We start from the raw sequence: 25,717 nt of genomic DNA on the forward strand, positions 1-25,717 counted from the left end.
TGCTAATCAGACAGAAAAGAGACAATTTAATTGTGTGAGTCCACAGCTAGTGGTTTTTGTGACTTTAACACTATTTGTTCTGAAAAGTTTTTAGTGAATGTTTGAGTTTCTCGTATTTATTGAACTTATTGTGTTATGACTTAATCTCATTAGGGACAGGTGTATTAGGTTTCGAATAGAGATTAAACTGATCGATATCAGTTTAAGGCTATTCATGTATTTCAAGAAATGTTCTCTCAGTTTCCTTAATGACAGCTGCCATCAGTTGCCAAGAATGCAAAATTCATAGCATTTGCTTTCTAAAAACTATACGCTGTTCGTTTTCAAATTAAATTTGTCAGTTTTTGAGTTTTGGATGTATTTGTTATACTTGTTATGCTGTCGTGTCACTTATTCTCAATGAAGACAGGTAACGGAGGTTGGTAATAAACATTTTGTTACTCGAAAAAATGGCATCCTGTTCTTTAGTTTTTGCGAAATTTGAATTGTTTTCCGTTGTCTTCAGTTATCTCATTTACGATAGGTTTCATGAATTGCTGATGAGAAAAAAGTTCAATCAAGTTTATCGCCTGAGATCATAGCTTTTTTTTATTTTTGGACATTCTTTCCAAAAAAGAAAATTGATTTTTAGTCTTGCATTCTTTCTCAATCATTTTACAAAAGTACATATTTCATTGGTTTTGTAGTGCTGTGTGATGTTGGTCAGTGATGATTCAGTTTTTGCTAATTTTCATATAAATATTACGCTGTTCGTTTTCTTTAATTTTTGTCGATTTTTGTGTTTTGCGAATTTGTGTCACTATGCTGTCTTATCTCGTTGTTTCATTATTGGCAGCGCATCAAATACTGAGGATATTTAATTATTTGAGTTAATGATTTCAGGTTATTTAAAATGTTTTCTTTGAGTTATACGTTGTTTGTTTTCAAGAATATACTGAATTTTGCATGTTTTCAAGAAAGTGCAGAGTTTTGCTTGTACTACAGAGTTTTCCTTATCGCTGAATTGTCACACATTCTCATTAACGATAGGTCTGCTTAGTTGCTAATGAAGATTTGGTTTCTGAAAGAACTCTTCGAGTTTATAGCTAATTCCCTTTGTTTTTTTCATACTGCTTATGTTCAAAAATGTAAGCCTGTTTAGTTTTTGCGAAAATTGATTGAATTTTTGTTATCTTTTTGCTTAGTCTCATTTATGACAGTTTTAATTGGTTGCTAATGATGCAAAACTAATCTAATAGTGTAGTTCACGGGAATCAATTTGTTGCTTTTGACTCTTCTTTAAAAAATCTCATTTTTTTACTCTTGCACATTTTTGTTTTGCCTGTGGTCTAGTAGCTCGCTCTAAAAAAATGAAATTCTCAATTTTGTTCAGTTTATTTACTTATCGTTTGTTGATCTGTTTTTGACTGAAAAACTGTTTTTTTCCCAGTTTTTTAAGGGAATTTGTATATCTTGCCTTCATTTTCAGTATATATCTTTCAGCCATGAGAGGTGCTAATAAAAATTTTACTGAATATAAATAAGTTGTTTTTTGGTTCGCTCTGACTAAAAATTCTTGTATGTAATTACGTGTTTATTTTACTTCGACTCTATTGGTTTTTAAAAGTTTCTTGATTTCCAAGTTTTTGCCTCCTTTTTGCTTTGTCTCGCCTTGTTTCCTTGTTTCCCCACTAGATTGTTGTATTGTTGAAGTCATTCTAGGGATGCCAAGGGTCATTGTAGGGGTCGTTAATAAAGTGAAGTTATTATTGCGCATTACCATTATAGCGTACTGTTTTTGTTTCTCAAAGTACTGGATCTTGGAAAATTAACTTTTTTGATTGTTTCAAATTGCAATTCAACTCCTCGGATTATTATTCAAATCTTCATTATTCAAGTCAGTAAGTCAGGACTTGTCCTGCTATGTTTTTTTTAATTTCGTCATTTTTTTGTTACGACCATATAACCTCATGACTACTTTAAATCTGCTTTTTGTTCATTCGTTCATGCAATTGATTTGCATGCGTGACGTCCTCTTTCACTCGTAGTGGAGAGAAGTTTTTGTTCATTAGCGTGATGAAATGTGACTTAGCTCACTCTCAAAGATGACTTCCTCACTTTGAAGCAGTAATAAGTACAAAAAAGCAACTCGGTATTTAATAAAGAAGTTTTTTGAGACGGCAGATCTACGAAGCTATTGCGGCTATTTTCTGGCAATCTTCCAGCTGTTTTTCAATAGCTGCGGTAGCTGAAAATTGCCAACGCTGCTTTTCGTTCATTCAGTTGTGCAATGCGTCAAAAGTATTGCGTGTGTGCCGTCGCTTTTGTCATACCTATGTAATAGTTTTTCTCTAGTGAATAATTTTTTTGTCATTCCTGATTTACATCTCACAAACTGACTTTCCTCTTTGATTTAATTTTACTTACTCTGCTGGGATCATTTAAATAGGAATACTCTAACTGAAGGTTATTTGGAGTCAGCTTCACTCTACATAAGTCTTTATCAATTTACAGGCATCAATCGAATTCAATTTTTCCATCTTTATAAGGTCTATCTTTAATTTCATTTTGAAACTACCCGGTCTATAAAGCTATCCTGGCAAGCTGCCATCTATGTGTTAATTGTAATTAGACTTGTTTTATCATTTGAGAAAAGAGCTCTCATTTGTTTTTAATTTTGAGCTCCACATATTTTTTGTTGGTTTTGAAGAATAAATGAAAACCAAGATGAACCTACAGAGGTGCTAGAATTGAGTTTTTACAACGCAATTTGCTGTGTAATTTGTAATTTTTTGTAATTATGTAGTTCGAAAATTTCTAGTTCTAAAATTTTGCCAGATTGAGTCCTTGTGAAATGGTTATTCGTTTCCTCCCATTTAATTTGGCTCTTGTTTTTCACGAGTTGAATCTATTATTTCGTTCTCTGTAGTAGTTAATTAGGGAAATTGAGCTGAATAGTTGCTCTCCGAAAACTACTTTTCTTTTTTGTAATTCTGTCGGCGTTTTGAATTTTCGATTGACTCATTCGCTCCTCTCTTCTGTTTTTAACCGCAATTCGATCGAGGTTAGTCGACTAGTTTTGTAACCTAAAAGTTAAAATGTATTTAGCATGTAAATTGCTTGGCATCAAAATTCAGCTAAAATTTGAGGGTCTTGAGTTATTGGAGCTAGATATGCAAATGATATTCATGTTAGATAATTCACAATTCGAATAGCTGTAGTCAATTGGCATGAAAAGTGATATCTGAAGACAGATTTCGGCCTATATCAAAATCTCCTCTATCAAAGGCGTTATGTATACTGATTCGATTTTATCTAACGATGTTTTTTATACAGCAAAACCTTATCCACAATTTTTGTAATGCAAAAAGTTTCTGCAAAAACGATTTTTCGGCTTGAATTTAGGGCTAACATTTTGATTCTTCATATTGGAAACTTCAAATGCAAACGATATGCTCTCTAGTATAATACAATGCTTATCGAACCGATTCAGCTATTGGCGGTGGCAGAGTGGAAACAAATAACATTGCTCAAAAATGAGTTTTTCCTCGGTGTTTTTCCTCAAAACTTTTAAAATACTTGGGTCATTAATAACTGTTTGTGATATTTAAACTACTTTTCTCCTTTTCAGAAAAAAAACTAACTATGTAAGGTGCCATTAAATTTTCATTCACTTATTAAACACCAACTCATTTTGATTTCCGTGGTAATGGAGATATCTTCTCAACCCTCGCAATCTTCCGCGTGGTTAAATTTTTCTTTTTTGTTAATAGCCGCCGTCAACATATCAAGGGCTATTATTTTGGCGCTCTCCTTCGCACGACTCGTATTGGTATTCTTTTGGAATAGATTTGAAATAGGAAATTCCGCGCGTAAGTTTTAAAGATTTCACTGCTCTACAGATTTGAAGGGCAGAGCCAAAAGAGTGAATTTGTTTGCTCATACTGCAGTTATTGAGAGTGCGAGAAACCGAAGTGTTTACAAATTTCTAAGTGAGCAAAATTTTATCACTTGCGGATTTTTCAATAAGTTTTTGGTTGACTATTTTTTTCAGTTAAGAGGTTTGAAAAGGCTTTTAAACAATTTCAAGGTTGTTGTGACAGTGCATTCAATTTTATGGTTATTAATATATGCTAAGTTTAATCTATGCTAAGGAGTTCTATGCTGATTTTGAGGTTTTGCAGTAATTTTGCTTTTTTAAACTACTTTCACAATTTTTTGCACGTTCGTTTTCAGTGCAATCATTGGGTATTGAATCGCCGCTTAGTGTTCGATATAATTTTGAGATACCAGTTCTCTGCAGTTTGGGAACATATGGCATAAACCATTTTTGTTGAGACATGACAAAAAGTGGAGATATTTAAAACTTTTTTGTAAATTTCTTTCAGTTTTTCAACTTTTACTTATATTAAGCATGTTTTTGAGCCTAATACGCTTTCCTATTGTTGTGTAAGCATTTTAGTGATCCACATCTTGATTATAGAAATGATTTTGTTTTTTTGTGCGCTTCAATCGGATGAGGAGTTAAATTTTTCTGTTCTTTATTTTAGTTGGTTAGTTTGGATCTATTTATTTGATTATTGACTTTAATTTACCTTCTTTGTTTTTTCTGAGAAACTTCATTATGTTTTAGTTTTGTGAAAGGGTTGTTTTTGGCAGAGATTTTTCTTTGATTCGTTTGCTGAATTCTTCTGTATATGTTAGTGTTCGTTTTACCTTCCGGTCAGGTTTTTTGTTTTACATGTCATGACTTTCATCTTTGACCTCACTCAATGTTTCAACTGAATGGAATTGAGTGCTTTCAATTATTGAGTTATGCAATGGAGTGAATACGGTCAAGGTCAAAAGAAAAATGAAAAGATACGGGATAAACGGATAAAGCCGGTCTTTAATAGTGCATTAAGTCATCAAAATTCAGTAGAGTAGCTGACTCTACTATTGAGCTTAATAACCTTCAGTTTAGAAGTTGATTTAAGTATAAGTTTAGAATCTAACCTAAAAGCCACATCAAATTTGAACACTTTTTGACAGAAAAGGTTAGTGTCAATTTCCATCTCTTCTTTTTTTCTGTTTCAATCCCGATAAGCGGAATGAGCGCCAACGGCGGCTATATTCCGGCTATGTTTACGTTTTGCTAGCTAACTAGTGATGGTTGTGGAACCACCCCCCCCCCCCCCGCCCCTCCAAGAGGTGGGGCTGAACGTTACAAGTTGTATGCCTTCTTGTAAGATAGAAAAAATCCGCATTTATACTCTTGTTGCTAAATTAGTCAGTTCGAGCATTCTCTCATGCTATGAAAACTTGCTGACGTCATATTTGTTTTGACTTAATAGTGGCAAATAGTTAAATCAAGCTTCAATAGTAGTTAAAATTCCTCAAATTTAGAAGCCAACAAAACTCTGGTACATCAAGCATTAAGTTTTAGAGGTGTATACTCCTTAATTGATTCATTTTTGTGATGTTACGCTTTTGCTAATCTTTATGGCACATGCGTTTTCTTGTTTTCTTCCAAGTCTTGTTTTCTTTCATTAAAATGTGTTGTTTTCAGAAACTTGAAATGGAGGAGACGAATAGTTGCTGCATGAGAAGTCTTTTTCATAAAGCTGCAAAATATTTCAAAAGTAGCTCAGAACATTTTATTTGCGAATCCATATTTCTGCTTCAGATCAAAATGAGCTTAACAAGCAAACAGAACTTTAAATCTTTAAGTTGGCATTGTTAATTTGTATTTTTTGAAAGAGCAGCTTTATGATACAGACTGTCAGCAGGTAGAGTACATTCAGCTGAGCAGTGATTGAGCTGAGTGATTGTTGGGAGAAATGATGCACCCTGTGCTGAAAGAGGCGCTTTTCGCCAATTGGGAGACCATTGTGTCCAATATGCCTTTCGACCTCATTCTAAATAAGTTCAACTGGGTAAGTACTATACTTTGATATTAAAGCTGAGTGCTTATTCATTTGATTGATATTTTAGCTTTCAAATGCGGAATTTATATTTAAACAATGAATTTTTTCACGATAATTATTCTAAGTTCTCGTGGCGCTTAGTTGCTCTCGTAAGATGTATGCGCCCAAAGCTTGGGTCCTGCTAAGACAAACTTGAATCTTAGTCGCATGACCGGTCGTTGCTTAGCAGAACTCAGGTTAAGAAAGGCAACTGCACAGGGCAGAAAGCTAATTGAACAAGTTTAGCCGCCGCGAAATGTTGGATCCTGAATATTCGCTTACCCTCGATTCGTAAATGGGGTTATTTTATCCGATGTATTTTAATTGTTTTTCAAATGAATTCCTCCATACATTTTTTATTCTTTTTAATAGTCGCGAAGCGATAGCGGCTATTATTGGGTACATCGTGAATTTGAATTGTATTGGGGGGCTCTCTTTTTATGATGGTTTCACACATTTTTAAATGACTTTGATCTTTCAAAACGGGATAAACAGGTAAATCCCAGCGGGCATTAAGTTTCGTTAGAGGCCCAAAGTGGGCATTAGTATCCTTTCAAGTGCTTAGAGTGGTGCAGCTGCTGGTATGGCCTTAATTTAAGGTTAAAATGTCATTTTTAGGAGTTTTTAGCTCAAATTGTTGCAATTTTTCACGTTTTTTTTTCGTTTATTTTTAGTTTTTGATTTTTAATTTTTTGTTTGATTAGTCTTAGGTTGAACTTTTCGAAAGTTGATGAGGGTCTTTTGCCAGACCAAAAATTACTTGAAATCTTCAGGGGCTAATGCGTATTTTTCAGGTCTGGCAGGTTTGGTTTTGAACATATTTTTGTATTAGGTATATTTAGAGGGATCAAATTTTGCCTGTTCGTTTGATTGTTTAGGGTTCCCAAATTTTGAGATGTTTGCTTTTCGGCTGTAGATGTTTGCTTTGCTTTTTGTTCAATAGAATTGCTTGTCAGGTAGTGTACTTCAAAGTTTTTCATTTTCTTCTTTGGATTGTTTTTCCGGACTTGTACTGCTATGTTTTCTAGTTCGTCTGTCGTCTCCATCAATGATTTTTACGACCTGATCTCTTGGAATTGACTTTTGGTGACTTCTACTGCTTTGCAGTTATAATTTGTTTGCGTGACGACATTTGTTCTACTTTTAGGTCAATTGTGTGACTTGACTCACTCAAAAAATGACTTCTGAATTTAATGAACTTCGAGTTTTATGAACATTTACTAGTTAAATGTCAATAGTGTGCACATAAGTGGTGCCAAAGGTATATGCCCTAAATCTTGAGTATTGGAGTCTTGAGTTTTTGATTTTGAATTTTAATTTTGATAAAGCTCCATCAGAGAGTTTTCCTTTTTGAGCGCATGTATATCTTATTTCTTTAGATTTTTCAATTAAATGGAAGGACACAAGCGTTTATCGCGGCTGTTTTCCGGTAATCTGACGGCTATGTTCTGTAAAATGAGGACATTTGTGGTTTTGAGGTCAATGAGGCCAGTTGATAGAGTTAAATTCCATCTTAAAATATTATAGGTAACAACCTAATTGTCGTTATGCTATAAATCAAGTGGAATTTTTAAATAGATGATAGTGATTGCGAGAATTATAATGATATTATTGGTCTTGCCGGCATTCTTTACAATCCAATGAACTGAAATTAGTTTTGCGTTGTATTATTCTTTTTAAAAAAATGATTAGATTGTTCAGAGAGATCTAATCAAAAAAGGAAAGTGGTCAAAAAAGTTCTTAGAATTTTTTTGTTTTAAGATAAAATGCAGTTGGCGATTTGTCTCAACCAACTGTTTTGGCTACATTTTCTGCTAACTTTTTAAACACTCAGCATTTTAAAAATGAAAAATGGCATCAAATATGCCTATTTAGGCCCCTTTGTCCAGTTTTACCGGTAGTGCAGACATGTTAACTGCCTTCATATTCTTTAAATTTTAAACCTCCGTAACTCCTGGGAAAAAGCGAAAAAATTTCTTATCCTCAGTTTTGGGCTTATTGTACCTCGATTCCTCACAGTTTTCCGGAATTAATCAAAAATGCACAATTTTCTTTGGTATTATGATTTTCGTTTGCCAAAAATACATTTACTCAATGTTTTAGAACTTCGTTTTTAACAGCCGCGCAGGGATAGGAAGGCCAGTTTTGGTCTCACCGTTGACTTCTGCAATAAAAATATTTTTGTATCTTTTTCATCTAAATTACAGGCTAGCTTGTTTTCAGTTAGTGTAGTTAACAACAAGTCCAGTTTATTTTGAAATAACGTCTAACGAATCGGTATTGTGATTTTTGAGTAAAGCTCATGGTTTTTAAGGCTCAGACAAATATTTTGTAATTTAAGTAAATTTTGATTTTTTGGCAGAATTTGATGTTCTTCTTGTCTTATGACTAGTCCAATTAATCAATTATCTAGTTCGATAGAGCAATTAATCGAAAGAGCAGATTAATCAATTATCTAGTTCGAGGGAGCCATTAATGAAACTAACACTCTCAGTGGTGATAAATATCTTTTTAATTATATAAATCGACAAGTATCCAAAATTAAAGATTTATGAAATTTTGACCTTTTGGTCAAATTAGCTCAATATGGAGGGAGCAATTAATGAAACTAGTTCGATATGGAGGGAGCAATTAATGAAACTAACGCTCTCAGTGATGATAAATATCTTTTTAATTATATAAATCAACAAGTATCCAAAATTAGATTTATGAAATTTTGACCTTTTGGTCAAATTAGCTATTTCGTTAAAATTTTGAACATTTTTTTTTTGTTTTAATGAAGAAGCAGAAGGCGCAAAATTATTTTTGGTCTGGCTGAGGATTTTTTTAAAAAATATTAGGATTGTAATGGCGCGCTGTATATCCTTTTCGAAGTACTTTTTACGGTTTTTTTTGTGTTCTTGTTATTTACAGAACAGAATTATTTCGAAACTTTTATTGACAAGTCAAGTATACCTTCCAATAAAGGCCAATGAACAAAAATGATAGTTTCAGCTGAAAGCATATGATTTTTTAGCTCCAACACCGCTTGTGTAAAATTGTTTGTGAAAATTCTGCATGAATTCTTTGTTAATTTTTAGTCTTTTTAACATTATTATATAACATAGTTGCTTGGAGCAATGGAATGGTTTTCAACTTTTTAAAAGAACGAAGTTTAATTTTCAGAGATAGTGAAATTTTTTCTAAAATTTTTTGGCTTTTACCTAGGTTAACGATCTTTATGAGCCAATGAATTTTTTAAGGCTTGGAGTTGAGATACTGAATATCCTCTGGAGACATGGAAATTGTTCCGAAGATATTATTTTTTATAAGTTTTAGCAACATTTCTTTAAATTTTGCAGATGATTTCGTTTTTTTTTTGAACTTTCGTTGTTTTCTGAGTTAAGCGATCTTCAAGGGATAATGAATATTTTTCAGGTCTTGCTGGTCTGGTTTTGAACATTTTTTGCTTTAGGTATAATTAGAGGGAGCAAATTTTGCCTGTTTATTTGATTGTTTTAGTTTCCCAAATTTTGTATTTTTGTGTTTTGGCTGGCATTGTTCAATAGATCTGCTGGTCAGGTAGTGTACTTCTCTAATTTTTCATTTTGTTATTTGGATTGTATTTGCGGACTTGTAATGCTATGTTTTCTAGTTCGTCGGTCGTCTCCATTGATGTTTCTTGCAAACTGACTTCTTGGAATTTACTTCTGGTGTCTTCTTCGGCGTTGCAGTTAATATTTGTGTGCGTGACGACATTTGTTCCACTTTTAGGTCAATTGTGTGACTTGCCTCACTCAAAAAATGACTTTTTAACTCGCTTAATGAACTTCAAAATTTTTATGAACAGTTACTTTTTAAGTGTCAATGGCATGCATCCAAGTAATGCCAAACGTATATACCCTAATTCTTGAGTATTGGAGTCTCGAGTTTTTGATTTTGAATATTAATATTGATAAGGCTCCATCAGGGCGTCATCTTTTTGAGCGTATGGGGCTCATAAAATTGACAGGCCGAATCTAAGCCAAAAGTCTAGTGGTCTACTAGAGGAATGGTGGTCAATCTGTCTATCTTATTTCTTTCCATGGAAGGCCACAAGATTCTAGCGCGGCTATTTTCTGGTAAGCTGCCGGCTATGTTCCGAAAATTGCGGACATTTGTGATTTCGAGGTCAATGAGGCCAATTGGAGGAGTTAAACTCCATCTTAAAGTATTCTAAGTAACAACCGAATTGTTATGCTACAAATCAAGGCGTTCTTTACAATCCAATGAACTGAAATTAAATTTGTGTTGTTTTGTACTTTTTAAATTAATTGGTCAGATTGTTCAGAGAGATCGAATCGAAAATTGAAAAAGGTAAAAACTGTTGTTAAGGTTTTTCGTTTTAAGATAAAATGAAGTTTTAAGATAAAACTGTTTTGGCTGATTTTGCTGCTAACTTTTTCAACACTCGGCTTTTTTTCAAATAAAAAATGGCATCAAATCTGCCTATTTAGGCGAGTTTGTCCAGTTTGACCGGTAGTGCAGACATGTTAACTGCTTACACATTCTTTTAATTTCAAACCTCCGTAAATCCTGGGAAAAAGCGAAAAAATTCTTTCTCAGGTTTGGGCTTATTGTACCTCGATTCCTCAGAAAGTCCAAAAGCCAAAAAGCAAGCCAAAGCTCATGGTTTTTAAGGCTCCGACAATTTTTTTGTATTTTAATTAAATTTTGATTTTTTGGCAGCATTTGATGTTGTTCTTGTCTTATGACTCAGTCGAAATTAATCAAATATCTAGTTCGGTATCGAGGGAGCAATTAATGAAACTAACACTCTCAGTGATGATAAATATCTTTTCAATTATGTAAATCGACAAGTATCCCAAATTAAAGATTTATGAAATTTTGATCTTCTGGTCCAATTGGCTATTTCGGTAAAATTTTGAACATTTTTTTGTTTTAATGAAGAAGCAGAAGGCGCTAAATTATTTTTGGTCTGGCTGAGGATTTTCAAAATATTAGGATTGTAATGGCGCGCTGTATATCTTTTTCGAAGTACTAATTTTTCATTTTGTTCTTTGGATTGTATTTGCGGACTTGTAATGCTATGTTTTCTAGTTCGTCGGTCGTCTCCATTGATGTTTCTTGCAAACTGACTTCTTGGAATTTACTTCTGGTGTCTTCTCCGGCGTTGCAGTTAAAATTTCTTTGCGTGACGACATTTGTTCTACTTTTAGGTCAATTGTGTGACTTGACTCACTCAAAAAATGACTTCTGAATTTAATGAACTTCGAGTTTTATGAACATTTACTAGTTAAATGTCAATAGTGTGCACATAAGTAGTGCCAAAGGTATATGCCCTAAATCTTGAGTATTGGAGTCTTGAGTTTTTGATTTTGAATATTAATTTTGATAAAGCTCCATCAGAGAGTTTTCCTTTTTGAGCGCATGTATATCTTATTTCTTTAGATTTTTCAATTAAATGGAAGGACACAAGCGTTTATCGCGGCTGTTTTCAGGTAATCTGACGGCTATGTTCTGTAAAATGAGGACATTTGTGGTTTTGAGGTCAATGAGGCCAGTTGGTAGAGTTAAATTCCATCTTAAAATATTATAGGTAACAACCTAATTGTCGTTATGCTATAAATCAAGCGGAATTTTTAAATAGATGATAGTGATTGCGAGAATTATAATGATATTATTGGTCTTGCCGGCATTCTTTACAATCCAATGAACTGAAATTAGTTTTGCGTTGTATTATTCTTTTTTAAAAAAATGGTTAGATTGTTCAGCGAGATCTAATCAAAAAAGGAAAGTGGTCAAAAAAGTTCTTAGAATTTTTTGTTTTAAGATAAAATGCAGTTGGCGATTTGTCTCAACCAACTGTTTTGGCTACATTTTCTGCTAACTTTTTAAACACTCAGCATTTTAAAAATGAAAAATGGCATCAAATATGCCTATTTAGGCCCCTTTGTCCAGTTTTACCGGTAGTGCAGACATGTTAACTGCCTTCATATTCTTTAAATTTTAAACCTCCGTAACTCCTGGGAAAAAGCGAAAAAATTCTTATCCTCAGCTTTGGGCTTATTGTACCTCGATTCCTCACAGTTTTCCGGAATTAATCAAAAATGCACATTTTTCTTTGGTATTATGATTTTCGTTTGCCAAAAATACATTTACTAAATGTTTTAGAACTTCGTTTTTAACAGCCGCGCAGGGATAGGAAGGCCAGTTTTGGTCTCACCGTTGACTTTTGCAATAAAACTATTTTTGTATCTTTTTCATCTAAATTACAGGCTAGCTTGTTTTCAGTTAGTGTAGTTAACAACAAGTCCAGTTTATTTTGAAATAACGTCTAACGAATCAGTATTGTGGTTTTTGAGTAAAGCTCATGGTTTTTAAGGCTCAGACAAATATTTTGTAATTTAAGTAAATTTTGATTTTTTGGCAGAATTTGATGTTCTTCTTGTCTTATGACTCAGTCCAATTAATTAATTATCTAGCTCGATAGAGCAATTAATCGAAAGAGCAGATTAATCAATTATCTAGTTCGAGGGAGCCATTAATGAAACTAACACTCTCAGTGATGATAAATATCTTTTTAATTATATAAATCGACAAGTATCCAAAATTAAAGATTTATGAAATTTCGACCTTTGGTCAAATTAGCTCGATATGGAGGGAGCAATTAATGAAACTAGTTCGATATGGAGGGAGCAATTAATGAAACTAACACTCTCAGTGATGATAAATATCTTTTTAATTATATAAATCAACAAGTATCCAAAATTAAAGATTTATGAAATTTTGACCTTCTGGTCAAATTAGCTATTTCGTTAAAATTTTGAACATTTTTTTGTTTTAATGAAGAAGCAGAAGGCGCAAAATTATTTTTGGTCTGGCCGAGGATTTTTTTAAAAATATTAGGATTGTAATGGCGCGCTGTATATCCTTTTCGAAGTACTTTTTACGGATTTTTTTGTTTTCTTGTTATTTACAGAACAGAATTATTTCGAAACTTTTATTGACAAGTCAAGTATACCTTCCAATAAAGGCCAATGAACAAAAATGATAGTTTCAGCTGAAAGCATATAATTTTTTAGCTCCAACACCGCTTGTGTAAAATTGCTTGTGAAAATTCTGCATGAATTCTTTGTTAATTTTTAGTCTTTTTAACATTATTATATAACATAGTTGGTTGGAGCAATGGAATGGTTTTCAACTTTTTAATAGAACGAAGTTTAATTTTCAGAGATAGTGAAATTTTTTCTAAAAATTTTTGGCTTTTGCCTAGGTTAACGATCTTTATGAGCCAAAGAATTTTTTAAGGCTTGGAGTTGAGATACTGAATATCCTCTGGAGACATGGAAATTGTTCCGAAGATATTATTTTTTATAAGTTTTAGCAACATTTCTTTAAAGTTTGCAATTGATTTCGTTTTTTTGAACTTTCGTCGTTTTCTGAGTTAAGCGATCTTCAAGGGATAACGAATATTTTTCAGGTCTTGCTGGTCTGGTTTTGAACATTTTTTGCTTTAGGTATAATTAGAGGGAGCAAATTTTGCCTGTTTATTTGATTGTTTTAGTTTCCCAAATTTTGTATTTTTGTGTTTTGGCTGGCATTGTTCAATAGATCTGCTGGTCAGGTAGTGTACTTCTCTAATTTTTCATTTTGTTCTTTGGATTGTATTTGCGGACTTGTAATGCTATGTTTTCTAGTTCGTCGGTCGTCTCCATTGATGTTTCTTGCAAACTGACTTCTTGGAATTTACTTCTGGTGTCTTTTCATGCGTCGCAGTTAAAATTTGTGTGCGTGACGACATTTGTTCCACTTTTAGGTCAATTGTGTGACTTGCCTCACTCAAAAAATGACTTTTTAACTCGCTTAATGAACTTCAAAATTTTTATGAACAGTTACTTTTTAAGTGTCAATGGCATGCATCCAAGTAATGCCAAACGTATATACCCTAATTCTTGAGTATTGGAGTCTCGAGTTTTTGATTTTGAATATTAATATTGATAAGGCTCCATCAGGGCGTCATCTTTTTGAGCGTATGGGGCTCATAAAATTGACAGGCCGAATCTAAGCCAAAAGTCTAGTGGTCTACTAGAGGAATGGTGGTCAATCTGTCTATCTTATTTCTTTCCATGGAAGGCCACAAGATTCTAGCGCGGCTATTTTCTGGTAAGCTGCCGGCTATGTTCCGAAAATTGCGGACATTTGTGATTTCGAGGTCAATGAGGCCAATTGGAGGAGTTAAACTCCATCTTAAAGTATTGTAAGTAACAACCGAATTGTTATGCTACAAATCAAGGCGTTCTTTACAATCCAATGAACTGAAATTAAATTTGTGTTGTTTTGTACTTTTTAAATTAATTGGTCAGATTGTTCAGAGAGATCGAATCGAAAATTGAAAAAGGTAAAAACTGTTGTTAAGGTTTTTCGTTTTAAGATAAAATGAAGTTTTAAGATAAAACTGTTTTGGCTGATTTTGCTGCTAACTTTTTCAACACTCGGCTTTTTTTCAAATAAAAAATGGCATCAAATCTGCCTATTTAGGCGAGTTTGTCCAGTTTGACCGGTAGTGCAGACATGTTAACTGCTTACACATTCTTTTAATTTCAAACCTCCGTAAATCCTGGGAAAAAGCGAAAAAATTCTTTCTCAGGTTTGGGCTTATTGTACCTCGATTCCTCAGAAAGTCCAAAAGCCAAAAAGCAAGCCAAAGCTCATGGTTTTTAAGGCTCCGACAATTTTTTTTGTATTTTAATTAAATTTTGATTTTTTGGCAGCATTTGATGTTCTTCTTGTCTTATGACTCAGTCGAAATTAATCAAATATCTAGTTCGGTATCGAGGGAGCAATTATTGAAACTAACACTCTCAGTGATGATAAATATCTTTTCAATTATATAAATCGACAAGTATCCAAAATTAAAGATTTATGAAATTTTGATCTTCTGGTCCAATTGGCTATTTCGGTAAAATTTTGAACATTTTTTTGTTTTAATGAAGAAGCAGAAGGCGCTAAATTATTTTTGGTCTGGCTGAGGATTTTTTTCAAAATATTAGGATTGTAATGGCGCGCTGTATATCTTTTTCGAAGTTTTTTTACTTATGGGTTTTTTGATGTTTTCTTGTTATTTACAGAACAGAATTTTTCGAAACTTTTATTGACAAGTCATGTATACCTTCAAATTAAGGCCAATCGACAAAAATGATATTTTCAGCCGACGCATATGATTTTTTAGCTTCAACACCGTTTGCGTAAAATTGTTTGTTAAATTTCTGCTTGTATTCGTTGTTGATTTTTAGTCTATTGACTAAATTTTATTAATGGCATATCCAATCGGCTTCCTAAGCAATAAAAGAAATCTATTTATTATTGGAAAGCTCAAAATTGCTATGTCGTACGGTTTTTAGAAAATAGGTTAGAAAAAATCAATGGTGTTTTTAGATTCGCCGCTTTCAATCTTGTTTCTACCATCTTTTAGCGTGGTGTTAGCAAACAGAGTGGCATTAAATTTCGTTCAATTTTCACTAAATCTGTTCAAATTGTTCACGATTGTCCGATTGCTTTTAGGTTTTAAGATAAAGGGATTTGGCGAAGTGTCTAAATCAACTGTTTTAGCTAAATTTTAAGCTTATTTTTTTTTTAAAAAAAACTCGGCGTTTTTCATTACGAATGGAATCCAATATGCCTATTTTGCTAATGCAAACACTTGAACTGCTTACACAATCTCGGTTTTGGGCTTATCTCAGATTTGGGCTTATTTTACCTCCGGGTCCTCAAAAGTTTTCCGGAAATGACATTTTTGCGGTCTTTCTCTAATTTAACAAATATTAACAAAAAGTGCATAATTTACATTTGACTTATGTTTTTGAGTTGCCGAAAAAAATTACGCATTGTTTTAGATCAATTGCTGACAGCGGTGCAGTGATTACGAGGCCAGTTTTGGTCTCATCGTTGATTTCTGCAAAGAAATTTTTTTGAAACTTTTTCCCAATTACAGACAAGACTGTTTTCATTTGAAAGGGTAGTTAGCAACAGGTTTCATTTGTTTTGAAATAAGATCTAACAATTAAATATTGAATTTTGTGTTTTTTGAGTAAATCTCATGGTTTTTATGGCTCCGATGTATTTTGGTAAATTTTAAATGGCCTTTTGATTTTTCGGCAGTATTTGATGTTCTTTTTGTGGCCGCATGAATAAAAGCATTTATTTAATTATTAAATGGATTAGACGGGAAATAATGGTTTGAGACGTTGATACTGGGAGTGTTTGAAAAGTTTTCAGGTTTTGACAATTTCCTATTTTGACGTTTGCTTTTTGCTGTCTTGTCCGATCATCGCATTATCGGCATGTTAATTACAAGTCGCATATCACATTTTTGGCGTTGAAAGAAGAAGGTGCAATCGATTACATCAACTATTTTATGTGAATCGATTAATGAAGCTATCTATAACTTTCAGTTCATAAATTTTGGTTTTTCAGAATTATAACGCGTTCCAAATTTCATATTTTGTTTTTGATGTATTGACATTTTCCTTTAATTAGCTATTTTGGTAGTATTTGGAATATTTTTGTTTAATGGCGAGGCAGCGATGGCAAAACCAGTTTTGGTCTGGTTGTGGAATTATCTATACAAAATATTATGATGGTAATGGCGCGCTGTATTTTCTTTTTGAAGTACTTTTTACTTATGACTTTTTGAGGTTTTTATGTTATATACAGAACAGAATGATTTCAAATGATTTATTGACAGGTAAAATATATCTTCCAATACAGGCCAATTATCATAAATGTTAATTTCAGCTGAAAGCATATTTTTTTTGGCTTTAACACCGTTTGCGTAAATTTGTCTGAAAGTTCTGCATGTATTGGTTGTTAATTTGTAGTGTAACGACTAAATCTCACTATTGACATGTCCAGTTGGCTTCCTATTCAGTAATAATGTAATCTGCTTAAATTTTTTTTAACTGGAAGCTCAATGTTGCGATGTCTAACGATTTTTAAAAAATTCAAAAAAATTAATAGTTTTTTTGAGATCGGACACTTTTTATCGTCTTTCTGCCACTTTTCAGCGTGATCTGAGAGAGAGAGGCCGCATCTTTTTTATAATCAATATGATTTTAGTCTGCATCCATTTCTATTAGTAGTATGCAACCATTTCTACTGGTTTTGGTCGCTGATTTTCAAATAAAGGTTTGATAATTTCTGGTTTTTGATGTTTGCTTTTGCTGTTTTGTCCGATTATCACATTAACGAAATATTAATTATAATTTACATATCACGTTTTTGGCATTGAAGGAAGAATGCGCTTGTTTATAATATTTTTAAGTGAATTTCTGATTTTTTAGGCTTCCACGCCGTTTCCTCGCAAAATTGAATTAACTTTTTGATTTTTGCCTTTTATTTGTTCTTTTTTAGTCATGTGAAATTCTGGATAATGACAGGTCTCAATTGTTTTTTTACGAAATTATAAGTAAAGCCATGAAATTTTTTCAGTTGAATTCTAATGGCTTTGCTGTCTTTGAATTTAATTGTTTTCCAAAATTGTAAACGTTTTTTCTAAGTTTGCCCTTTTTCTTTTCTGTCTAGTTGATAATTAGTTTCAATAAAGAGAAGTCACTTTTCTTTTCTGGTTTAGTTTGGTTTAGTTTTGTTCTTATCTGATGCTATTTGGACTTTTTCAAAGTTTAAATATGGACAGACAATGAGTCGTACGTGTTTGTTGTTTGTTTTTGTTGTGTCATATCTCTTACTTTCGTTAATGGCAGGGATCATCAGCCCTGCAATGTATCATTGTTTAATTTGTTCAGTGGTTTGAGCCTAAATATATCTCTTCCTTTTCCCATCTCTTCCTCATTTGGCGGAGAAGTCAAAATTAGGCAATTGCTCTCACTCCGAACTAGTGAGGGCACAAGGGCCTTATAGCCGAGTTGTGATTGCTTCAGTGGAGGACTCCGTAGGTGACGGGTGCGAATGGCACCTTAGTCGGATGAGTTTGCACCCATACACAAAAATTTATCTAGGCTAGGCCGACGTTTGTCGGTTTATGTTTTATATTATTTTAATATTCAATAAAATTTTTAATTTTGATTTTTACACAAACGGGAAAGATACAAAAGTTATAATGATCGGGTCTCATTGTTTTGTTATTTTATAGGCATTCTCAACAGATGAGTACGAGTCTATCATTTTGGAATCAGGTGAGACATCCAGGCGTGAGCAGCTGTTGCTCATCTTGTCTCAGAAAGGTGATGCGCTATTCTACGAATTGATCAAGTACCTTCAGTTTAATGAAGCTCAACAACAGCTTCAGTCGCAGAAAGAAGAGCAAGGTAACAGTGGTGTTGATGGATCCTTTTCAAGTTACTGCACTGCGCGAGTGGCAGGACAGTCAGAAATCGTGCGCAGTCTAGTTGGACACATAGAGTACTCGTACGAGATACAAGGATGTGAGTAATTATGACTATAATGGCTCCTGCCTTCTGAGATTTTTTTTTGTAAAACTACAAACTTAAATTTGGGTCCTTTTTTACGAGAACTTACTGAGAATAGACGTGGGAAGACAAACAACATGACGATAATGCAGTAAGCATACTTGAAAGAAACAGCAATAGCTTGTCATAATAGATAATTATCGATAGCGACATCGTAAAGTATCGATTACGACAATATTTTACTACATTCGATTATCATAATAAACGAAAGTATATAAGCAAAGCCTAGAATCAACTGCAATTGCCTTACATTAAAATGATCCGATTTTTTTTATCCGATTCGAGAGCAATTCTTCTGACATTAGTCGGTTTATGTTTCTAATTGCCCTCTAACGAAATTAGCGCTTATACTAGCCATGCGGTCTTTTTAATAGCCGCCAAGCGATAGCTGAGGTTATTATTGGCCTTTTCTTGGTTTTTACGACTCGAAGAGGAGTATTGGCTTTCTTAAGGTTTTTTTTTACCGGAAGTACTATTTGTTCAGGCAGTGTTTTGACCTAATGGTGGAAGTGAGTAAAATTGCCGAGGGAACCAGAGAAATTTTTTTTGTTTTTACGCTGCGTTCATTGAATGACTTTTTGACTTTGAAAAGAGTTTTTGAGAGTTTGGTGCATTTAGATGACAGTTTGTAGCCGTGTTTTCGTCCATTTGGCCCAAATTTTTTTATTGTTACTTCGTTTTCTGTAGAGGTAAACTTCGATCGGTGCCGCATTAATATGCAAGCATCTGAAATTGATGCCACAATGCTTCTGAGAGCTTAAAAATGCGATTCAAGTGCAATATTGGCCCATATTTCTCAATTTTTTGTCAATTTTTGGCTTTTATTCATTAATTTCTTAATTTTTTGCTCTTTGAGCGGAATTTTCAAAAGCAAATTAGTCAACATGTAAGCGTCTCTTTGATAATTCTTGAATTGGATGCCTCTTTCCGACGTGAGATGTTTTTGTGTTATAAAATTGTGCATATAATCCGATTTTTTGTCAGTCTTCATAGTGTTTTGTTTGTACTTTGAGTTTATTTACCGTAAAAGTCTTATTTTGCACCATCGGTGCTTTTGGTTTCATTTTGTTGCTAGTTGATTTGTTTTTGTTGATAACTCTTCATAATTCAGTGAAATTTTTAAACATATGTTGAACATTTTTTATTTTTTTTACTGTTTCGCAGCTCAGCTGTTTTCGCTTATAACTTAGACAGGAAGATGGTTATGTAATGTTCGTGAACCTAATTGCTTCGTGAACCTAATTATTTCGGGTTCCCATTTTATTTTTTTTTTGATTTTTCAGAAATTGCCAATTAGTTTTTCTAAGAATCTGTTTTGCAATGTATGTTTTCTCCACATTCTAGCGTTTTTCTTTCTAACATTCCCCTAAGGCATATAGTTTTATTCGGCCTACCTTTATTAAATTGAAAATAATCGATTTGAACTAATAATATAGTACTGAAGTTTTGCAATCTTCACTTTTACATTTTTTGAACAAAACTCTTTTTCTGCGAATACTCTTAGGGCTTGGTTTTGGTAACATACAAATTAATGCGTTTAAATATTGTTCTGTGTCTTTAGTCTTTTTCATGATTAGTTTCATTTTGGTTAGGTTTTGTCATTGTTTAATTTTATCGCGTTCGTTGTCATTTAAAGAGACAAATATTGTTTATAGTTAAAGCGACAGAAATTTGTTATTTACCAATTGATTACTATTTTAATATTGTAATACTGTGTTTCGATTGAGAGTCCTTATGGAAATTGATAAGTTGTGTAACAATTTTTGACCTTTTCTTGCAGTTTTCAAATTTTCGTCCAAAAGTAAAGTTTTGGGAGCCTAACATGACTTGAAGTTTGCTGCTCGCGTACCTTGATGCTTTCATTGGCGTTCAAAAAATTTGGCTCGCTTTTAATATAGGAGTAGTTTAATTTTTTAGTTCAGTTGGTTTTATGGGCTATCTTCATTTTTACAATTTTTTTTATTAGTAGGAACCAGTTGATTTAAAAGGTAATTCTTTCTTCGAGTTGTTTCCTGAATTCTCTCGGTTATGATTTTTGTTTCGTCGTCAAGATTTTTGGTAAGACTGTATGACGTCACTATCACTTCAAATCTGCTTTTTGTTCATTCGTTCATGCAATTTTCTCTGAATTGCGTGCGCGAAGTCTCTTTTCACTCTTAGTGGAGCGAGTTTTTTTGTTCATTCGCATAATTAAGTTTTTGGTAACGTCTGACACACCTCGCTCTCAAAACTGACTTACTGACTCTGAAAGTGACTTTTCTTCAACTCAAAGAGATAAGGTCAAGTGAGTGTATATCACTCTAATTGAAGGTAATTTAAGAGCAGCTAATAGAAACGGCAATAAATTTTACACATTCTTAATTAAAATTTAACATCTCAACCCTTATTCTTTTTTTTTTGAGACTGCAGATCTACGAAGCTATTGCGGCTATTTTCTGGCAATCTGCCAGCTATGTTTTTATGTGGGAAAAAACTGCTTTTTTGTTAGTGCTGGGATGCATGCACGCCTAAGTGCTGTTACTCTAGATGTTATTAACACTATCGTCATCACAACTTTTCAGTTTTGAACGACCTTCGCTACTTTTTGTGATGCTTAAAGGCTAATAACAGGCGCAAAAATTTAAATCTCTCCTGGGTGATCCCCAATTTGTGGAGATTTGATAAAGTTAACCGTGTAATCCGTTTCAGTGAAGAATGTCAAGTGGCATGGTTTGTGTTCTCCCAACGTACGCTACGTTCGGTGCCTCCCCGTGGCGCTTGATATGATGTCATTTGACCAACAAGCGTTCACGGCAATCATTTGTTTGGACCCTGCAGTTCAAGACCAATCAGTTGATAATTTGGCACAATGGGGTGAAAGCTTTTGTTGGGTTATTATGAAACGAAATCCACGCCTTCAAACACCTTTTTGTGTTGTTTACCACGAGATTCTAACTTGTACAAACGATTATTCTTCAATCTTATTCGACTTATTTCTGTTTTTAACTAGAAAATGCAGCGATTTTTTGCCGATGAACATGAAAGATCTGCATTCGACATCGTCACTTGCAATTCTGTCGTGGATGAAGAATATTGCACAAACCGTGAAAATAGTTCTGCTTCTAGGATCATCGAAGAGCAATGACAAAGCATTACAGTTATTACATGGCCTTAGATTTGCTGGAATCTCCGTGGTGTTGTACAGCCTTGAAAGTAGTGGTGCTGCTGATTTGTGTGAAAAAATTGAAAAGAGAGGTTTGGAATGTAAATGTATTGTAGTCGACACAAATTTTGACTCTGAAGACAACCTTAAGTCATCAATGAGGAGACAGAACACAGAGGAAATTGGATCGGGGTTCGGGGCTATTAACTATGCCGATATAATCGTAGGCGACAGATGCCAGCACGTTTACGAAATGTTGTCGGAAAAAGTGCAAATATTCTTGAAGCAGTGCGCAGTGTTGAAGAATCGAATTCTGTACGTTAAGGTGATCAAGTGTCTCTGGAAATTCGTAAACGATACGTACGAAGATGAACCTGTAAATATTGCCGAAATGCATCAAACGATGGATTTGTTAATAAACCACGGAGTCATGAAGCATTTCTTAGGAAGCTACTTTTTATCGCCGTCTATGAAAGTGTTTCTGCTGAAGAAATCTCGAGAGAACTCGAGCGAGCTTAAAGTTTTGAACCAGAATCTGCTTCAAGCTTACCTTGAGAAATACAAGACGTGGTCCAGTGTGCCATCTGGCGATATATATTTCCAGCAATATTATCTGCGTCATTTAATTAAAGCAGGTAATTCGTTGCTTAAATTGGGATTCTTGGGCTGCTGGCCCATTGGACCAGTCAATTACACCTCCACCCATCTTTATAGCACTACGACTATTTGGGGTAGATGAATGGCCAAATTGTCCTTTTATTAGAGCTGTTAATGAACACTCCCGTCTATCAGAAATTGTCAATTGTAGTTCTTGAGACACGGCTTTGGGGTCCACTCACTCTGGCTTATGAAAATTTTGTCATAGGACTTTAATTTGATTTAGCGACTCTACATAATTACTATCGGTTTATATTCATCGGTTTATATTCGGTGAAAGATCTAAAAAATTTATAAATATTGAAAAAGAAATTATCTGCCATCATTTTTTAGAATTAAAAGATTATGAATCTTTCTGCCGCACTTCTTCCTTTGTGTCTATCAGAATTCTTGACATGGCCGCATTTTTAGAAGAATCGACGACTTGTTTAGAATACGCTTGAAGACGTGATTTTTAAATTTTGATACATTGCGAAATTTGCGAATTAATTTGTGCGTGTTTGGAACTTCAGTGCGGTTACTGTGAGCGTGTGTCTTCTTTGAAAAATTTTGACTTTAATGCTTTTGGCTTTTCGATTGACTTTTATATCCTTGACTTTTAAAGTTTTGCGTGATCTAAATTGCTCTCTGATTCAAAATTTGAAGCAACTGATTTCAATTTGACACATTTTGCTACTAATTGATAAATAAGAGCTTGTTTTGTGCGTGGTACAGATTGTTCCCAAGTTTGCATTTCAAAGCCTAAAATATACCATATGATTATATCTGAAATGAAAATGCTTTATTAACTTGCAGTTATGGAATATTTTTGCAGTTATTTGCACATAAACTATTGGTTCATGTTTTCAAAAGAGTTTTTTAAAAAACTCGTTTTTATTAAACATAAAACTTTCAAGTTTTACTTTTGTTGCCTCGTCAGTCTTAGTCGGTAAATCATAGACAATTTCAGATTCTTAAATTTTCTGAATTCAAATTTTTAGCTTCCGGCGCTAGGATCACTTTTTTAGTAATATCTAATTTTCTTATGGAGGAAGTTTTCATCAGAATAATATGTTAAATATTGCTATAGAAGTAACAGTCATGTTAATAAGTCTAATGTTTTCTTCTTCTATGTAGATAGTCAAACACGAGACGAAAAACCAACAAGGAAACAGTAAATCCCTGTTGCGTGTGTTAAGTGAAACACTTATCATTTCAACCTAATCGTAGAACTTGGATTTTGTTTCAGAAATGCGCAATTTTAGAAACTGAAAAAATGTTATGATAATTAGATTATTAACGACACAAAACTGCCTGAATTGTTTCTAGCAACCTCCTGTTAATTATGGTTATGGCAAAGTAATAGACTTAAACAATATGTCTAGTTCCAAATGAAACATGCAATTATATAAAACAGAGGCAAAAAGAAGTTAAAACGAGTGAAACTGAGAAATTGAGAAACATCGCAGGGTTAGTCATTAACTGCATTTCAAAAAAAAATTAAATTCCAATCACTCGGTTGATTTTTTTTTTGCTACCAAGTTGTTTTCAATTAGTCGATTTTGCAAATGAGGTTCCACCATTGAAAAAAAAGTTTAATCAAGATCATTTCTAATCTCTTGTGTTACAGCAGTAATCTTATAACAGAATAGAGAACAGATTAAACAAACAATCCACCGGTTAAGCTAGAAATAAATACGGACCTGAAATGATGGCAAAACATGGCAATTTCGATTTCAGGGTCCAAATTAATTGGCGCCTCACTTGGTGAAAAACAAATAAATTTGGCACTTTTTGAAAAAAACTAATATAAAATTTTAAATTATACAAAAACGCGTTTAATTCTTTTTTGTGATACAGAAGCAGAAAAAAATTGATATCCAAATAAAAAAGCTCCACTACCTTCGTCAAATCTTGTAAGTTGTTTTGGTTTATAAGTTAGTTTTGGTAGCAGATATACCTCTGGAGTTACCTAAATATGGTCTTTCAGGCACCCCATAAATTTAAATTTTTATGGTGCAATTTTATTGCGAGTACCCCATAAACGAATTAATTGTTATGTGAGTAACAAAACTGAAAGTTTCAGTAATTTCAGAAAAATATAAAAATTGAAGTTTTTTTTAAAAAAAAACATTTGTTCCTAACATAAATTTCCAAAGTATGAAAAACCTGCCTGTTTACATTACAGATTATCATCAACAATGACAATCAGGCAAATTGCCAAAAGGAACTAAAAATAGGAGAACTAGAACTAAAACTTTCAAAAAAGTGTTGAATACATTTTTGTCAATGTAAAAAAACAAACTATCAGAATCGTAAAAAAGATGCACTTAGTTGAAGCTAAGTGCTAGTAGAATCTTTAAAATATTTTTAAAAGTTTGAACAAGTACGTCAAAATTGGTTTGAATGTTTCAACTCGAGTTTTAATGGTAGTCTATAGCAACTTCTAATGAGGTAATTTGAACCGCCTTAGTGGACTTTTTGCACCCAACACAATCTAGTAACCAGTATTTGGGATTTGAAACTATATCTGTAATTGCGTGCATATAATTTGTTTAAAACGGTTTCTATTTTATTTTTAAAGTGTGGTCTATAATCATTAGCTTTTCTCTGTTGATTGGTGTTGGTTTCAGTGACATCCGTGTACGTATAGTTTCCCTTCTTATAGCTTATAGTTTTCATAGTGTCTCGGTGAAGATTTATTTATAATTTAAGGTGGGCATCCCGAGGCACTGAATTTATTCACGAACTTGGAATGGATTCTGTTGAGGTGCACACCCGCCAACATCAAGTGTTTCATTTTTGATCTCAATCGTCTCGTCAATGCCAGCAAGTTCGAGGACCGAGAGCCACTTCATCAACTACTGAAAATAATCGAGATTGTTTTGGGATTCCAGACGAGCGAAAGTTACGAGCCAATACTGCTAGCATATATAGTGTCATCATTTTGTAATAAAATGAATAATTCGGGCTCGTTATTTGCAAAATTCTTTGAATCCCTGCCGGCAGTTTTGAACAACGATCGTTATTGGCTTCTACCCATCAATAATTCCATGATGGACCCCGTGGCTCTCTCGGCCTCAGAATTAGAACGGCTACCTCTTAATTCGAAGGTTATTTTCTCTGACCTCAACTTGCTTCTCTTTTCATTTGAAGAACGCTTAGTTCTTGCGAACCGAGTTACATTCCAATTGGAGTCCACTATAGTCACTCCTTCGGAGTTGAAGGAAAATGAAATTGCTGTCGTCACTCAAAGTAAAGACAGAGAATTTCAAATTGTAGCTGAAACGTGCGAACTATATGAAGCAAATTTTATAACTGGACAAATCTCGTATACCAAATGTATTCACGATGGTGGAAAGATTGTAAATTTTACTCAAATATTTGACAAATTCTTAGTTATTACCGTACACGAAGATTTAGTCTTGAATGTTGTCTGTTCTGTTACGCTGCAAACGTTCGCATCTGTTAGCTTAAAATCTAATGGCGACACTATTGTTCGTGATTGTCCAATGGGAAGCCTCATTTCAATTTCATGTGCAATAACA

The 25,717-nt window shown here is 33.5% G+C and overlaps 1 protein-coding gene across 6 annotated transcripts in view; it reads left to right on the top strand.

Annotated features, from left to right (window-relative positions):
• The window catches only part of LOC142334623 (uncharacterized), an 87,416-nt gene that overhangs the window by 1,980 nt on the left and 59,719 nt on the right, over window positions 1-25,717 (top strand). For 3 of the 6 annotated variants that reach the window (XM_075382815.1, XM_075382814.1, XM_075382810.1), the window contains exons 2-6: window positions 5,528-5,567; window positions 5,748-5,894; window positions 18,055-18,346; window positions 21,080-22,168; window positions 24,885-25,715. In XM_075382815.1, coding sequence (XP_075238930.1) covers window positions 5,799-5,894; window positions 18,055-18,346; window positions 21,080-22,168; window positions 24,885-25,715 — 2,308 coding nt within the window. In that variant the 5' untranslated portion in view covers window positions 5,528-5,567; window positions 5,748-5,798. Of the gene's footprint in view, window positions 1-4,969; window positions 5,016-5,527; window positions 5,568-5,736; window positions 5,895-18,054; window positions 18,347-21,079; window positions 22,169-24,884; window positions 25,716-25,717 lie in introns of those variants that run through there. The other 3 variants (XM_075382813.1, XM_075382811.1, XM_075382812.1) reach the window with 3 other exon arrangements.

This window comes from Convolutriloba macropyga, chromosome 2, assembly GCF_964194025.1.
Source record: "Convolutriloba macropyga chromosome 2, txConMacr16.3, whole genome shotgun sequence".
Lineage (NCBI taxonomy): Eukaryota > Metazoa > Xenacoelomorpha > Acoela > Convolutidae > Convolutriloba > Convolutriloba macropyga.